Raw genomic sequence first — 18,749 nt, 5'->3', positions numbered from 1 at the left:
CTCTAGCCCTAGACTTGTCCTTCTGTTTACCAAACATCCAGTTGGATATCTTGAAGACAGCTCCGTCTCAGCCTGTGCCAAACCAAAGGTATTCTCTCTTCCTATATTCCCCAAAAAGGTAATGTAGAGAAACCTGCTAGGATTTCACATTCAATCACGAACCCTACTGAGTCTGCCTCTGAAATGACCTTCTAACACATTTCTTTCACTTCTTACTGTGACTTCCTTGCTCCAGGCCCTCGGAAGCTTATACAGTCACTCTGATAGACACTCCTTCCTGCCTCATCTCCCTGTTTTCACTTTTTACTTTTTCGAAGGGCTGTAGGCAAGTGCAACAAATGTATTCAGAAACCCATTTTCGAAAAGCCAATTCCACATAAAAGATAAGTTTGTCAAATAACTAACTGAATTTATCAGATTATACTGAAGTCTTCCCTTGAGACTGGTGTCTCATAAGTGCTTTTAGTAAAGTCTCACAGGAACTCAGGGCTATCCTTTAAAAAAAAGTACTGTAGTCAACAAATATCAATGAATACCCTGTTCTGGGTACACTTACACTGAGATTAAGACAGGAAACAAGAAATACTTAATTCCTATCTTGAGGTTATCAGAAAAGAAACAATTTTTAAAAACTAAATGAATTGCCGGGGTGTATGTATGTTGTCTTTTGTGTATAAATGTGTATGTATATGTGTGTGTGTGCATATACTCAGGTACGTATATATATTCATGTAGAGATAAGGGCTGTAAGAAAAAAATAAAACCAGCTAGCAGGGTAGCAAGTACTGAAAGTAAATAATCTTTTGAAAAGAGTCAGAGAATATGATTATATTAGTCACAGAAATATTATTCTTGCATATATTCAGTGACTGTGTTCTTATTGCATCAATTTAAGGCATGTTAATTTAGTCTAAAGCTATAAGATACAGCATAGTTTCATTTATTTAAAAATATAATTTTTATTAATATATTCATGAAGTATATGTTCTAGAATAGCACTGTCCAATAGAAATACAATGTGAGCACAAATTGGAGCCACATATGTAATTTTCAACTTTCCAGAAGTTACATTAAAAAAAGGAAAAATAGGTAAAATTAATTTTCATAATAAAGTTTATTTAATCCAGTATACCCAAACTATTATTATTTCAACATGTAGTCAATATAAAAGTTATCAATTAGGCATTTTATATTATTTTCTTTGTACTAAGTCTTTTAAGTGCTATGTTTACTTTACTCTTAACAGCATATCGTAATTCAAGCTAGCCATTTTAAGTGCTCCATGGCAGCATGCGGCTAATGACTAATGAATTGGATGGTACAGTTCTAAATATAGTGATTATATTAACTATATCAAATATATTATTGATATTTAGTTGCATGTACAGTTGTATGTTCTTATGTAAGAACAAATTAACGAGAAATGCATTTATAGTTATGAGTAATATATTTATGAACGTATTCACTAAATATGATAGTTGAATGTATTCATTTCAGTGAAGAGTATTTTATCAAAATTATATATTGTATTACATATAATATATCTCTCTGTATTATAGAGATTGTAACATTGACTATGTTCAAAAAGAATATTTCTAAAAATTTTGTAGAACTTGAGAATATTGTTTTTTTTTAAATAAATACACCTGCGGTTATCTTTTTTAAATATAGATTTGATCACTTTATCACCCTTCCTTATCTGAGGCTGAGCTCTTCTCCAGTGTTGCATCCTGACATCCCTATATATTTCAGGTTGTAGTCAAATAGCTGAGTAACATTCCCCAAAATATTATGTACTTTTAAATCTGTGTGCATTTTCATGTTCTTCCATCCTTCCAAAAAGTCCTTTGCCACCTGTTCTGGCCTGTATTCTTTTACTCACATCTTACTTAATGTATCCAGCTTTCTAATAATTCCTTTATCATTCAGATTTCAGTTTGAGAACTGAAAATATTCTACATAATTAAAAAATAGTGCCAAGTGCTAATAAACAATATCTAGGAGTTTTGTCTCTTTTTTTAAACCTCAGTTTGTTGCTTTGTTATTTGTTTTCCATAACATTTAAAACATTTGCATGTTTTGTTTCTGGGATAGGGCTAATCACATTCTATTACAGTTACCTACCTTCTTAAGTAGACATTAACATCCACTAGATAGTTAGATTTCAAAGTATCAAAATAGAGCAAGAATAACTTTTAAAATTCCCATCAGATTATTTTTACATAATATTTCTCTACCACTGTTGTCTTAAGAATCATGAGATTCTCTGATGAAAAAATGTATTCCTGATTGCTTTAAAGAAATTTCTAGTTGCCTAGAGTCTCTCCTTAATAGACTGAATTTGTATCTACTTACCACAAAGATAGTATATGGTATATCGACTTTATCTACAACACTGGGCTGCCTATCATGGAGAATGTCTTGGAGAAATTGTGTTTAGAAAAAAGGCTGAGAGGGAAGAAAATGAAGGATGGAAGGAAGGAAGGGAGGAAAGAAGGAAGAAGGGGAAGGAAAGACAAAAGAGAAAGAGGGAGGGAGAAAAAGAGTGAGCAAGGGAGAGAAGAAGGAGGGAAGGAAGAAAAGAAGAAGGAAACGTTGATACCATTGATGTTCCCAGATTCCAAGTTTTCTATATTTAGAAAATGTGCTCGGCATTTCTTCCCTTGACTTATCCGGTATTGAAAATTCCTTGGACAGAATCCTTCTCAATGCTTTAATTTGTTTTTCTCTTTCTCTTTCAATTTATGTAAACTTTCCAAAATTTTTAAAGTTTAGGCGTTTCTGTTTCCTTCTTTTGATTTATTTAATCCTAGACACCTGCTCCCTATAGTAAAGTTGTTAAGGAAATGGAGCTATGGAGACCTAGATTTGTATTTTTTTTCCCTTTGAAAACTAAACATAGATTATTAGTATTCTTCCATGACTAAACAGGATGCAGGAATCTTTATAGTTGTATCACCCTTTAGAGCTTGGCAAGTATTCCGTAGTTTTCAGGAGCTTATTGACCTTCTGTGCAGAACTAATATTGGTAAGAAATGAAAGAATGAGTGTTTCTCAGAGTAAGCCTTCTCCCACGATTTCAAGAGCCAATTGCACTACCATCATCACAGCTGCACAGGACACTTCACAGCCACCACAGCTGCTGAGGTACTTAGCTTACAGCACCCTAAAGTCTCCAATGAACCAGCAAGTAAATTCTAGCAGGCTTCTCATTCTAAGGTTCTCTTTTTCTCCCACACTGTGATGGTTATTCTGAGCTAGAAAAAAAGATGATACCCGGATGGGGATAGGGTGGTTCGGCTATCTTCAAAAGGCCTTATGAAATACCCCTTAATTTGCAAGTAGAAAGAAAATTCTGGCAAGGAGATTCTACTGTTTGTTGGGGGAGGGGATGGGATGGATGGATGGCTTGAGGTATGTTTTGATTGGAAGTTCCCGGCATGGGGAACCTGGAGGCAAACTAACTAGAAGCACACTGCCTTGTGCACTTGGTTTGGAGAGGATATATGACTTTCTCTGAATGGTTCTGAGTTGGAAATGGAGAAAAGGAGGAAACCTGGCCTTTATAAACCAAGTCCTAAATATTTTGGGGCTAACTGCTCTGAGGCTTCACTGGTTGATCCCAGCAGAGGTTGTGGATAGTGTTCTAATGTCTATATGATCTTTCCACTGTCTGTTTGTATGTTCAGTCTCTAAGTCCCCTCTTTTAGTCATTCTTTCCTTTCAGGAAGTTGGCCAAAAGATCCACATCTTCAGTGCTTGATGATTGTTCACTTGTCTCCATAATCAATTGTATCACAAGGGCTTCTTAATCTTTTTGATGTTGTATCATCATGGTGATCATCTGATAAGAAAGTGGCTGACAGAAGCATTTAAAACTTGCACTAAGTATTAAGTATTAACCTGATAGAGTTAAATGGACGGTATCATGACCACTGTGACATAAACAAGAATAATTAAAAGTCCATTTAAGATGCTTCAGAACCAGAAACCTGAATGTCCAACCAAGACCAAGAGAACAATCCCACAGGTCATAAAGATCAATCTTACAGAGCCAAATAGCTTTTTTCCTTAAGATGATATATAGCCTTCTCTAACTTATGTGTTTCATTGAGCCAAGTACAGCAAGAAGTATTAGCAGTGGCACAGATACCATCATGACTAGTGAACAAGAAATCTAAATTGTCTATTACTACTCTTGCCAAGGAATGGAGACTGATTTATATTCCATCTAGATTATAAGTGGTATAATTTTATAGCTTCTGCCAAAGTTAAAAGGTCTTACAGTCTTTTGTTTGTATGATTCTTATTATTGGAAACACTGCTTTGATTGTTTGTGTAAATTCTGAATTGGTAACCTCTAGGTAATGTGCTTGAATAATCAAGGGTAGCGTCATTTGGGGGCTTGTTTCTCAATTATAATTTCTAGATTTGATGATTTATAGATTTAGAGTGTCTTTTACAGATAATTTTGTAATACTGTTCTTAAAGTGCATGAGATATTAGTGAGACAAGCAAGACTAGTTATCCCAGCTGTAAAGGAAATAGTATCTGGTAGGAACACATGGATATCCAGGAAAAAGAGAATTATTCATGACTTGAAGTTAGAACAAAGGCTTTACATTGGCTGGCTTACATATTTGTATTTCTTTTAGTCCAGATGACAAATAATTGGCCCATCAACTTAGAAACGTCCCTCTCTTTTTCTGTAAGAAAGGGACACTAGCAGAGTCAGAAATTGATCTGTTTAAGGTCATTTGTCCCTGTAGGTACAAGTGAAAACACCATTGGTTATAATTCCCTTTGATCTCATTTCCCATAGATTGGAATTTCCCTTAGATTTTCATCATTAGGGTCTAGTGAGGAATAGTATATCTAGCAATCAGGAAGCTTGAAGGCTATTGCTGGGATAATCTGAGATTGGTGTTATAATGATTATGCTCTGATCTAATTTTAGTTAGAGGGAAATAAAAGAAAAAGGGCCATTATGCATGGGCATAGAGACCAGGGGTCTCTAGAAAATGAGGAATGATTGTAAGTAAGCAGATAAAAACAAAATAAGAATTAGGCAGAGGTTTTGATCCAGCATCATGTGAAGGAGCTGTCCACCATCTTGAGTGGATTATTCTAAAGTTGAGTCTTAGGTCATCTGTCTACTGGCAAGATCAGTTGCTTCTAGAGAATCTCTGAGAATCTTCAGCTGAGGTCCCCTGTTAGGTCAGGCTTCCAATTTGGTTGATTCTGGATTGCTTCTTTAGTCGTGAAATGTGAACCCAAGGATTTATTCTAAGGAATTTTAATTCTGTATCTGTTGTTAACAATAGCTGATAGAATCCCTTCCAATGAGCCTCAAGAGCAGTTTTTCCCTAATATATCTTCCAAAACATGAAACCTCATAGTTGGATATCATGAAGAGGCCTTTTAAAAAGACTATTTGAATGTACCCTTAACCTGTAATGTTTTGTGATGTCTGTGCGCATGAATATAGTATCCTAGGTAAAATCCTTAAACACGTGGGCCTTGAAGTTGCCAGCTCACAGCAAAGCAAACAACGTGTCCCTGAGGGAGCAGACCATACTGCTTTAAGGAAGGGTAGGAGTCCCTTTGACCAAAAGAGCTCAAGGGTTTCTGAAAGCTTTGTTAGTTTTATTTCAAGGACGTCATTGATTCTTTCCACCTTTTCAGAAGTTTGTAAGTGGTAAGAACAACATGGTTTCTGAATAAGGGGTAATACCTTACAGAGTTCTTTTATAGTATTTCTTGTGAAAGGTGTGCCTTGGTCACTTGATACAAAAGCTTATATTCCCAAGGTTAGAAACACAAGATTGAGCAGATTTTTAGCAACTGTAAAGACTGTAGCTTTTAGACAAAGAAATGTTTCAAGACATCTTGAAATTCTATAGACAGACAGTAACTAAAACAGAAATCTCATGGAAAGTGGAAGCCGTATAAAATCCATCAGAAGGTTTTCAAAGGGTCCTTGAAGCTTTGGTTTCTGGCCATGTCCCACATTTACAGTTTTTCTAGAATTATGCTGGTGACAAGTTCATATGACTTAAAAAATACCTCAGCTGTCTTTTTAAAGTGTACCCAGCCATGTAAATTTAAGATAATAACCAATTTGTCTGTACTATGATGAGTAGTTTCATGGAGAAATTTAGCTAATATACATTTGAAACCATATAGTGCCACCAAGCAGCTGTCTTGAGAGTACCAGCGATTATATAAATGAAGCCAGAACCACATTTTTTCCATTTTATGTTTTTCAAAATGAGGGACTAAATGTTGATATTTTATAATGGTCTCTTTGAATTCCTTTAAGGATTTATCTTTTGAGTTTAGATAGGATCAAAACCTTGGTTAAGGCCATTTGTTTGGCAAAATGATCTGCTAGAGATTATTTCCTTTAGCTCCCATATTATTTATTTTTTCATGAGCCCCAACTTTTATAATTGCTACCTCCTTTTGAAGAAGGAATGAATGTAAAATCATCTTAAACACCTTGTCTGTTTTTAATGGGGGTTCCAGCAGGGTTGACCCCTTTGTTTCCAAAGCATCCCAAACTCATATTTTATATTATATATATATATACTTTAAAATATATATATACTTTAAAATATATATATACTTTAAAATATATATATATAACATATATATAAATATATATATTTTTTAAAGTATGTGTATATATTTACTCTGTGGTCTTTTGTCTAGTTGACAAGCTCAAGTAAGTGCAATAATTCTGCCATTTAGACTAATTTCACTTCACATACAGGGTTGTATTCCAAAATCAAGCTTAAATTGGTAATAGTGTATTCTGCTCCAGTTTGAAGTTTTGAGGTATGATCTATCAACAAATAACATGAGGCCAGACTTTTCAATGGGAGTCCTCGAAGAAACTGAATGGGGTATAGTAAGTTCCCTTACTGAGCTAAGAAAATCATGAGGTTTTCTTCTAGTAGGGGCAGGACAGTGGCATATCAAGGTGTTGCAGTGGTAGATAGTAATGCGAGGATGAGACACTAACAGAATCTCATAAAGGCTAATTAGCGAGCTGAAAAGTGCTGTGTTCACAGATAGCAGTCATGTCTGTGTTGTATGAGGACCACAGATCCGTAAGATCAAGAGAGAAGGCTGTGTAACTAGTTCAGCAAAAGCACCAAGTTTCGAAGTGGTGGTTAGTGCTTTTAAAATAAAGGGAAGAAGATTTGCAACCAGGTAAATGTGGTGAGCTTTTATGACTCCCATGAAATTGAGTTAAAACTCAATGGGCTTGCGCAGATTGCTCCTATGCAAGTAGATGAAAAGATTTTAGTTGGTATTGCCTATGGAAGGAGTCTATTGACAAGTCTTCTTCAGGTAACAGAAAGCCTGTCTATGACTTAAACTAAAAGTTGTCACAATCTCAGGAAAATTTGACACTTGTTGGTTACAATATCCAGTTAAACCAGAAATACTCTTGATTGTTTTGTGAAGGGTCTAAGATGTTTGGATAGTCTATGGTCTTATCAGGAGAACGTAATTTCCTTCCATATATAGGCTATAACCTCAAATAATGGATCATGTTTTGGCAAAATTGTAATTTATCTTTTGAAACTTTATGTCCCTCTTTTGCTAAGACTAAGAACAAATAAATTGAATCCATTTTAACAGAGTCCTTGTCCTCTGAATAAAGCAGGAGATCATGTATATGTTATATCAAGACTGAATTGCAGGGGAAACTTAGATCTTGAAGTCTTGATTGAGGACCTGGGAAAAATAGGAGGGGGATTCACTGAACATTGGGCATGGCTATCCAAGTATATTGTCCTTCCCACATGAAAACAAAAAGGAAACGTTAAGAGTGAAAACAGAGATGGCTTCAGATGTGCTCTTAATAGAGATTGTTGCATGGGGAAGCTGTGAAGGCAAGCTAATTAGAAACAAATGATCTTATATAATTAGTTTGGAAGACTACATGTCTTTCTTTGGTTGGCTCTGAGTTGGAAGCAAAGGCAAAAATTGACCAAGTCCTGACCATTTGGGGCTAATTGCAGCGGAGATTTTGGTGTGGTTTCTTTGAACCATTACGGAAAGGTGGTGGATCCATGTTCTGTAGTCATAGATGATGGTCTGCCCATTGTCTAAATGGATTCAGCCTCTCACCATTTTTCTTCTTATGTATGTCTCCAACTACATTGGGAAATGATTTGAAAGATAACTGATATTGAGGTAATATTTTTGCAAAGTGGAAATACAATGTTTTACTTAAATACTGGCAGATACCTGAAAACATATTATTAATTCTATTAGGGCTAATTTTTTCTCTGCAATTGTTTATGTTGTTACAGAGGATCTTGATGATTTAAGAATGGAGGGAGTAACTACCCTTGTACCTTCTGGGAGCAAATTTAACCAAGGTCGTGCTACTCATCCTGCTGAACCTCAGGCCAAGGTCACACTGAACATCTGTTCAAGGTGTGCCAGGTAAAACAAATAATAGGTATAGTATATATAAATATAATCTTAATTTTTAAAATCTAAGATTTTGATGCAAAGGGTGTAACTCCTCTGTGTTAAAAAAAATGATTTCTTTCAAATTGTCTTTTGTGCTAACAATTGGCAAAGGAGTTAGTCTTGCAGTTTAACCTTGTCTCCAATGCCACTCAGACCAACAATGAATCAAAGAGTTTAGCTTGTCCTCACTACACAGTTGGGGAAATTTTAAGTCTTTCTGTCTCTGAATTTCATTTGCTGTCTGCCCTACTGGTTCCCTTTCAAGGGAAGACTCCAAGGGCTCTAAAGGTTCAAAGCCACTTTTAAAGCACCTGCATAAAGACAAGTTTGCCCAGGTATAGTTTAAGATCTGATATTATTGGCCTCTTAACCTGCTCCTCATCTTGTTCACCTCCTGGAAGGAATTTAATCAGCTTGACACTTTTCAGTTTTGGCAGCTGGAAGCAATCTTTGCATATACTGTATGTGGCCAAAGAAGTAGCTTAAGTTACTGCCAAGTCAGCTTCCAGTGCTGGTCTAGCAGAAACTCACCAAATAGCTAGAATTCATTCTTTTGTAGGAACTAAATCTCATTTGCAAAGAGGCTTTTAAGCCTGTTTAAATGATGAAACAAGCCTTCTAACCCTTATGTAAATGGTGCAGATTAGCAAGAACAATGCACTGGCTGGCCAGTTTTATCTCCTTTTCTTTATGTCTAGCTGTTCTATTGTACTGTTTGAGAGGGGATTAGCTGCTTGGCAATAGGGAGGGAGGGAGTGTAGGAAAATCAAATCAGATTCTTGTAGCTTTTCCTCTTTCCTTTTACCCTTTTGAAATTTTTATTTTAATTGTCACAGGCTTAGAAAAATAGAAAGGATACCTCTTAGAAAAAGCAAGGATGTTATTTGAGACCATTAGAAATGCCACAGCACAGTGGAAGCATCAATGGAAACATTGCTTCAGACAAGTGATATTTGGGTGACTTGACTTTGATAGGGCAAAGAAGACAACTTCTGTTTACGTGATGGTATTTAGTTATCTTGAGTGTACAGAGTTATCTATGCGAAAGTTGTTTGGCAATTTTGAAAAACCTTTGTAGTATGGTTAAATAACAAAAATTCAACTGAGTAAACTTTGAAGATCTAATTGGTTTTATCAAATAATTCGTGAATCAAACAGCATCCCATGTAGTAGACAGAAAAGATTTCCACAGAGCAGCAGGAAAGGAAAGATTTTCAAAGGTACAGGAGGGGTGGGGAACTGTGGGGGGAATTGTTAGCAAAGAATCCATTGTTTAAGGCTAGGCTGCCCTCCTGGGTGGAACGGAAGGGGTCTATCAGTAAACTTCCTAGGGCTGACCAGGAAATTCCCATGTTGACTGGTTAAAGGTTACACAGTCCTGGAGAGTTGAAACTGCAGTTAGGTTAAGTATTAAGTCTTGGTTTACTGACTTGGGGCCTTAACTTAAATGGCTCCATTATGGCCCTGTGGTTTCTTTTTAACAGTATATTTGTTCATTTACCATTTGACTTGAGGGGGATTAGTATTTGGTTCTTCATATCATTTGTAGAAGATGGTTTTTTCAAAAGGGAAAGCCTAGGAAAATGATACGTTTCTAAACTGCTGAGGATTTGAATTGAGAAAGGACCAAGCACATACGAACCCTGAATTATCCACCATTCAGCTTGCCAATAATAGAGTTAGACCATAAGTCACAAATAACCTGCATTTAAGGTTGAGCCTTTAACTAATTTATTGAAGAGATATTCAATTGAATAAATAATCGATTACATTTATTGCTTTCTCACTATGTACCACATCATTAAATATATAAATTTATTTAATTCTCAAATAACACTAGGTGTTAATTACTATTGTTATCCTCATTTCATAGATAAGGAAGCTGAGTCTTGAGTTGGTTAAATAATTTGTCCAAAGTAACAACACAGCAAGTAGATGGCAAAACACAGTTTCAAATTCAGGTAGTATAGCTTGATTCCCTCTTCGTCATTTTATTTTATTGCTAAGCACCAAGCTATTGTCTGAAGGCAAAGATGGAAGCCTCAAATACTTAGAAACAATGAGATAGGAAGAGATTTGGGTGTTTGAAATGATGGGAGCTCCTGACTGTTTCGAAGGAGAATAGGCAATGTTGTACTTCAAAAAGCAAGATAGGGATATACTAATTCAAGGAAATGTGGTAAATAGTATGGAAGAAGACACTAGGCTGTGAATTTTATTTATTTATCTATCTTTCTATTTATCTATCTATTATTAAAGATTTTATTTATTTACTTGAGGGAGAAAGTGAGTGAGAGGGAGAGGGAATCTGAAGCAGACTCCACACTGAGCACAGAGCCTGATGTGGGGCTTGATCCCACAACAGTGAGATCATGACCTGAGCTGAAACCAAGAGTCAAATGCTTAACCGAATGAGCCACCCAGGCACCTCTAGGGTGTGGATTTTAGAGAGCTACCGTAGTCAGAATTCAGAGTGGAAGAAAAACTATTATCAGTTGCCAAGAACTCTGAAGAACCTGAGATTTTACCCTATTTGCAGCTGAATGTGTTACGTGCCACTGTTTTATGAATGCTGGCAGAAGACGGCTGTCAGAGACCAAGGACTTAGCATTTACAACAGTAACAATTGCCAGAGTGTTGTCATTTTCACTGGTCCCCCAATCCACAAATTTCACAGAATGACATAAATAGGATAGTAGGTTGTAGTACTAGCGAGGAACCCTGAGTTTAGGAAAACTGAATGTTTTATAATGGCAAGTTAGCATTGCTCTAGAGGGAGACTCTGTATCTCTTCCAAGTCCGTTAGCAGTACAAACATCCCTAAAGAGATTGTCTGAAACAACGGCTGTCAGTGTCTTTGTTCACAAGATGTAGTAGCATGAGAAACTCATGGAGAATTATCTCCCAATACTACTTAGAATGCATTGATGTGGTATCTCCCTATACTACTTTTGTAATGCATTGATGTGGTAATCAAATTTTTCCATAATTAATTTTCAGACATCAATTTATATTGTTGGCTTGCCTCTACTAGTTGCAAGTAAGACTTTTAAGACTGTGAGAATTAAAAAAAAAAAGACTGTGAGAATGGAAATTATACTTTTTAAGCCAGGGCTGAGCAATTATCTGAGGCAGAAATCATAAACTGGAGGACCTGTGGGCAGTGTCCAGTTGTTTTGTCTCTATAACATTTAAAAATACCATTGAAGGGCGCCTGGGTGGCTCAGTCGGTTAAGTGAAGGCTCAGGTCATGATCCCCGGGTCCTGGGCATTGGGCTCCCTGCCCATCGGGGAGACTGCTTCTCCCTCTGCCCCTCCCCCTGCTTGTGCTCTCTCTCTCTCTCTCTCTTTCACTCTCTCAAATAAATAAGTAAAATCTTAAAACACACACACACACACACACACACACACACACACACACACTGGATTAGTTACCAATTTTACATAAAATATTGAGATTTCTGTCTTCTCTTAAAAGTCCATACAGGTGATAACACTGGGCCCACCTTCTCAGATGATGACACAGTAGCAGCTTCCTCCCCTGACCCTTAGACTGCACAGTTGTGCACTAGTTCACGTTAGCTTGTCTGTCTAGCTTCATTCACTTCTGCTACCTGTCTAAAGTCTATCGGCCTTTGTAACCTCTGATTTGTAGAAATGTAGGAACTTTGAAGATAAGCAATGAATCAGGACTAGAGGAATGCAGGCTGAGGTACCTAGCCAGGCCACTAGGAGAAGATTTTGGTGCCCAGAAGAGGCAGACGATGCTGTCTCAGGGCTATGTACAGGAGTTTATGGTAGGCAGCTGGTAGGTTTAGAATGACCAGGGGATCACTCAGAACACAGAGAGAGTGAGTCAGTAAGAATTCCAGTGCTGCAGACTAGACCAGCATGGAGGAAATGCTTGCTTCATTTAGAGAGCTGTGCCCATTCTCATTGCTCTTCTTGACTGGATATTGGTACCCAGCCTGGAAGAGAATAAGAGATAATGTGGGCTTTATAGAGGAAGACAGGATATTAGATTTTTTGGACTTTTGGGGATCAGTATTTAATTCCAAATCTTACTGGATTGGAGACAGTGTGGTGCTAATAGATAAGAAAGTTTTGGAGAATTAATGTTCAGTTGTAGCATATAATTACCAACACTTTTCAAGGCTTTACAGCAAAGGTAAAATAGAAAGACAAGATCCTTTGAAGCCTGGCAAAGGGATCTTTACATACCCTAAATTACCTAGTGTATCATTGTGGGAAAAATTATGCAAATATTCAGAAAATCTGGTCCCTCATCTGTGAAATGGAGTTCTTGCAATCCTGGAGATAACCTCTAAGGACAATTGAAGGTCTGGACAGAATAATATATGCAAAGGCAGCTAGCAAATTGTTCACAGAGCAAGACTGTTAAGGAACAGGGGGCTTCCTCTTTTTCTCTCACTCACTGGAATAATTACCATGTAAATACTTAAGCAGTTTAAAATGCTTCGAGTTTTTTCCCCATCTTTTTGAGAGGGCTGCATTAAAGTGCTCAGGTATTAAAGAAAAAAAGAGCCTCATTTTTCTGACATTCTGGAATTTTCTCCTGCCTTAGGCTTCTAACTGGGAAAAAAAATATGTCCATTTCCAGGATTTCTGTATTTAATAAAACGGCGTAGGGTGGCAATATTTTTGTTGTTTGTTTGTTGTTTCTTCAAGTTTCAAGCTCAAGAAATCATTTTTGTCCATAGAACTGGAGAGGTAAAATACGTAAGTGAGCTTAATGGGTTTGTTGTGAAATAATACTATAGCTGCAAGGTACTAATAATCTCAGTGGAGCATCAGTGAAACTTAAGTGATGTTCAGAGTTTCTGCAAGGAACCCATCAATGAACAAGTTAGAGTTAAGAGGTAGTCTTCTCTATAGATTGCCATTTTTCTCCATCTTTTATTCAGGTACTGTACCACTTATGAGCCACTTCTGGGGTCACAGTATCTAGAAGTGAGTTTGCATATGATATGTCCAGAAAATTATCCTCTTATCAAGTTGAGGGCATTCAGCCCAAGGCCACAGAGCCCTTCTCATTCAGAACCTGATGGGAAGACACATCTATAATGAGACTGATACATTCTACTGGAATGATTGAGGGATATAAGATACATGTGACCACTGGAGAGACTTCCACTTTCCAAGACATCAGGAAAAGAAGAATTCAGCCCACATTAAATTGCTCTGTGAAGTTTTGTGTGGGACAAGGTGACTAAAATATCAAGAATGTCAAAAAGTTTATTGATTAGCCCAGTTACAAGAAATAAGAAGATTATAGATTTTTTTTTTTTCATAAATCCTTCACACATGGTTGGGAAAGTACAGATGAAAGAAAGCTTGTGTTTTCAAGCAAGAAAATTATTCCAGGGTAGTGTTACTCCTCTAGCGCTTGATGGTCTTGGTCTGATGTAGGCATTGCTGCAATTGGTGTGATTTAAACAAAGAGATGACATCACCTGGAAGTGGGAAAATGTTGGCTAGTAGAGATCTGACCAACCAAGATATATTAAGATTCTAACCCAGAACATCTCATCTTTCCCCTCAGGTCATAAAGTAAAGAAGCCATTATAAAACAGCAATTTTAAGTAAATAAGAATTTTCTGTGTAGGGTGTAGTGGTGCCCTTATAACTGGTGATTTTACTCATTACAAAGTAGATTTTTAATATATTCATTGAGTATCTTGGCTTGACTTTTAGAAGATTCCACTGATATGGCTACAAATCCTTGAACGTATAGGCAAAAGAAGTTTCATTTGTCTCTAGGAATCACACTAAGTACTATCAACTAAAAAATAAAGTGTCAGTAGGTCAATACTGCAAGTTATCAGTAATTATCAGCAACACTTCCGTGGTTTTAAAAAATAGTGGTTTGTAAAATTTTTATTTCAAATGAAATTTTTTATTAAATGTCCTGAATTTTTGTGGTAAGATAACAACTAAGATACCAATAGCAAGCAGGCAAATGTGGATACGAAGGCACCAAATTACTATTTCGGTGAAGTTTATAAGCCATTTTTCTGGAAAGACCACCCATTAATTCTGTCCACCCACTGCCATTCTGAGAGTTAAATCTTGTTTTCTTGGACTCCTGCCAGTGCGTTCCGGGTGGTAAAATGCTATTTGTTTTTGATGGTGCAAGTGTTTGCATTCATTCATGCTTAACATCAATAGTGCACACACAAAAAGAACTGAAAGCCATTTTAAAAGAAATTGGATTATAGAGAACATACAGCGACACGCTCAGAAACTCTAGCATGAGAATGCTAGGGGAAATTTGTTTCGAATAGCCTGCCGAGTTTTAACTGATTTGTTTCATGTTATCGTACCAACACTTGTTCCTCATTTTCCTAAACATCATGACATTAAAATACTGGGTTTGGTTGTGCATCGACTTGATAAAGCAGAAGGAGATCATGCTTGGTGATGACATGCTGCAGTAAAGGTGAATGAGAACTCTTGTAAGTGTGAACTAATTTCAAACTGTCTATATGAGGATTTCCTAGCTGACCTGAGGACATCTGCATAATTAATCAGACATTATATTCTGGTTCATGTTCCTGGGCATTTTTTTCTTTTTTTCCCAACTATTTTTAGAAGGCTTGAATTCAGCAAGTTCCCATTGGAAGGAAAGGTGAGCAGAAGGGACATAAAGAAAAATGAATAAGGACAAAGTGGGATGGCTATCACTTGTTTAAATTTAAAAAATTTTTCATGAAAATTGAAATGTCATATTTTATACTATATCTACATATAGCTTTAGCTTTACATTAAATTTAATGCAGAAATCTAAACCCACATGGAATCAAATAACATTCCCCGAATTCCCAGTACTACACTCAGCTATAACTATACGAGTTACTACAAAGTAAAACTCATAATTGCTTTCTTTTTTTTTTTAAAGATTTTATGTGTTTATTTATTTGACAGAGAGAGACAGCCAGCGAGAGAGGGAACACAAGCAGGGGGAGTGGGAGAGGAAGAAGCAGGCTCCCAGCACAGCAGGGAGCCCGATGTGGGGCTTGATGTGGGGCTCAATGTGGGGCTCGATCCAGGACTCTGGGATCACACCTTGGGCTGAAGGCAGATGCTTAACGACTGAGCCACCCAGGCACCCCTCATAATCGCTTTCTTAAAATGAAAGTAAACAAATACATCACCCAATTTCATTACAAAATAATTTTTCCTATTGTAAATTACAAGGCATTTAATACAAATTCCTTCATTTTGACTGGAGGGAGGGAGGGAAAAAACTCCACAACAACAGCAATAGATTTAAATAGATTTAAAACTCGGCATTTATCTGATACGAAGGAGAAAGGTACTCATCCTACTCCCATCCTCTAGCATCTGGGCTTTAGCAGGTTAGATGCCCTAACCTTTAGACCCAGGCCACTTTTTCATTCTTTGCCTGTGACTTTTTTTTCTCATTAACCTAAAGTTAAATTGTTCTTTTGGAGCTTAAAACTGCTAAGGGAAGGATAGAATTTTTGTTTTGAAAAAATTTAACTCAGACAGGACCATGTCCAAGGGTCCTGTGCCAGTGTCTCCCAGCTTCCTGGGACCCCTCAAGCACTGCTGCTTGGGTGCTGCAGGCCCAGCCTCAGGAACCGCAGAACTTCACCTGCATTAGCTACTGAATCTAGACGCACCTGCTGCGACTACTGGTTTCTCTACACGTACAAAGGCTGTGACTTACTGCTGAGGGCAGCTGGCCAGCCTGGGATCAACTTAGAGAAATCCATGTTGGGCACACTCTATAAAGAAGCTCCCTCTCTGGAAATAGCACCCAATATAAGTGCGCAAAAGCAACACACTCTTGTGGACCTACTTCTTTCCACTCGATATCCTGATGCCTGACCTGTGTACAATTTAACAACATTACCAAGAACTGATGAGAGGGGAAGGTGGAAAGGATTCTAGTGACTTAAAATCCCATAGCATTGTCTCAGAAGAAGTGTGTCCAGAAAAAATAAATGTAAGACTGGTAGCCTTTCGGCAAGAACAATTCCTCAAAACGTTGAGACATTGGGAGCAACACCAACAGTCAATTATGTAAGAATTCAAATGATTTTACCTGGTTTCCCCAGCACTTGATGAGTTGACAGATGCTGCTCTTGGTGTTCAGTCGTTTATTCGTGGAGTCAACACCAGGTTTAAAGTGGCTGAAGAATTAGCCTCTAAGAATAGTCTGCTTGGGGAGCTCCTGGGTGGCTCAGTCGTTAAGCATCTGTCTTCAGCCCAGGGCGTGATCCCAGGGTCCTGGGATCAAGCCCTGCATCGGGCTCCTTGCTCCACTGGGAGCCTGTTTCTTCCTCTCCCACTCCCCCTGCTTGTGTTCCCTCTCTCCCTGGCTGTCTCTCTCTCTCTGTCGAATAAATAAATAAAAATCTTAAAAATAATAATAATAGGGGCGCCTGGGTGGCACAGCAGTTAAGCGTCTGCCTTCGGCTCAGTGCATGATCCCGGAGTTATGGGATTGAGCCCCACATCAGGCTCCTCCACTATGAGCCTGCTTCTTCCTCTCCCACTCCCCCTGCTTGTGTTCCCTCTCTCGCTGGCTGTCTCTATCTCTGTCGAATAAATAAAATCTTTTAAAAAAATAATTAAAAATAATAATAATAGTTTTCTTGGAACAGCCACAGGTATTTTGTGGAAAATGTTTGAATCTCTCATGTGTTATTGACCTAGTAGCGTCATTGATAAATTTTTACTTACTGTTGTGGGCTGAACCATCATCAGTTCCATGAATTTTTGTCAAAAAAGCTGAATATTCTGACTCGCCCTACCCCACATCGGTTTGATGTCCTGTTAGTGGTAATGTTTTCTTGCAATTTCCTGAGCAAAGGGCTGAGATGAAAAGTTTTCTGAATGAGAAGAATCACCCTCAACCATTATTACTGGACACTGAATACGTTTGGAAATTAGCTTCTGCTTCGAACTTGATGATGTTTCCTACTGAATTCAACCTAATATTACAAAGTAAAACGGTGCTTATATGAAAACCTTATATTGTGTAAAGTCATTTTGATGACAACTAATACAGTTTGAATTACATCATGCCAAGCTGTTTTATATGCTTGTGTTTTATATGCTTGTGAATTAATATTCGTATTTGGTAGTATCTATCTATGTGAAAGGACATTTTCAAAGGTGAAATACATAAGATCTCATTACAGAATCAGCATTAGCAGATGAAAATTTATTAACAATTTTGGTGAAGGGGGCCCCAATTTTGAAAGATGTTATCCTGCCCCCCAAGATTTTCATTAATAGACCTATATTACAAAAGATCGTAATTGTAATTTTTTATATATATTTATATATATATAGTATATATAAATTATAACTTATTATATTTTGAATTTAATCACTGAAAACTTATGGAAAAATTGATTAACGTCATTTTTATTTATAGATATTACAGGTATTTACCCTGTGGCCCCCAAAATCAGCATACTGTGTTCAAACACACTGTTTAAATTCACTTAGCAGATTTCATGTTTATTAACTTTTATATTGTAATTGTTTGATGTGAGGGCACCTTTCCAAACAGATAATGCTTGAAACATTCAGATCTCTTTAATTGTTTTTAATAGGATAGCATTATAATTAATTTGTAACACTGATCAGTGCCCGTAAAGAGGGTGTGGTCTTTTACTCTGAAGGGCATTTTAGAGTTTCCTGAGGATTCTTCTCCAAGATTTCTGTTCCTTCCCTCTCAGATTCTTTTTATTTTTATTTTTTTAAATGATTTTATTTATTTATTTGAGAGAGACTGAGATAGCGAGAGAGAGCATGAGCAGGAAGAAGAGGGAGAGCAGGATCCCCACTGAGCAGGGAACCTGACCTGGAGCTCAATCCCAGGACCCGGAGATCATGACCTGAGCCAAAGGCAGCCACTGAACCAACTGAGCCACCCAGGAGCCTCCCACCCCACCCCTTGAAGTCTTCAATGAGTTTCTGCAACCCTTATTGGATGTTTTTGAGAAAGACAATTAAAGAACTTCATTTTTCTTTTTATAGTTTTACGGATACCATGATTCCGTCTGTCTGAGATAGGAGTTTGATATTTCAGGGCATCTTGGTTCTGGATTAAACCAAGGAAATCAAATAAATTAAAGACAAATAAAGGAAAAGAAAAGGGCTGGGATACCCTCCTGACCCTAGAACTGAGGAATACATCTAAAAACCTGAGTAGCCAAGGGACAAGAATAGTAAATTCCTATTTTTGTTTG

The 18,749-nt window shown here is 37.2% G+C and overlaps 1 protein-coding gene across 1 annotated transcript in view; it reads left to right on the top strand.

The window, feature by feature from the left end:
* C9H8orf34 (chromosome 9 C8orf34 homolog) overlaps positions 1 to 18,749 on the top strand; it is a 330,423-nt gene that overhangs the window by 220,227 nt on the left and 91,447 nt on the right. Inside the window, exon 8 of the mRNA XM_087864837.1 lies at positions 8,331 to 8,466. Within this exon, the coding sequence (XP_087720963.1) occupies positions 8,331 to 8,466 (136 nt within the window). The remainder of the gene's footprint in view (positions 1 to 8,330; positions 8,467 to 18,749) is intronic.

This window comes from Ursus americanus, chromosome 9 (genome assembly GCF_024610735.1).
Source record: "Ursus americanus isolate L20-20 chromosome 9, mUrsAme1.1.p, whole genome shotgun sequence".
Taxonomy (NCBI): domain Eukaryota; kingdom Metazoa; phylum Chordata; class Mammalia; order Carnivora; family Ursidae; genus Ursus; species Ursus americanus.
This window is presented reverse-complemented; position numbering and strand designations above follow the sequence as displayed.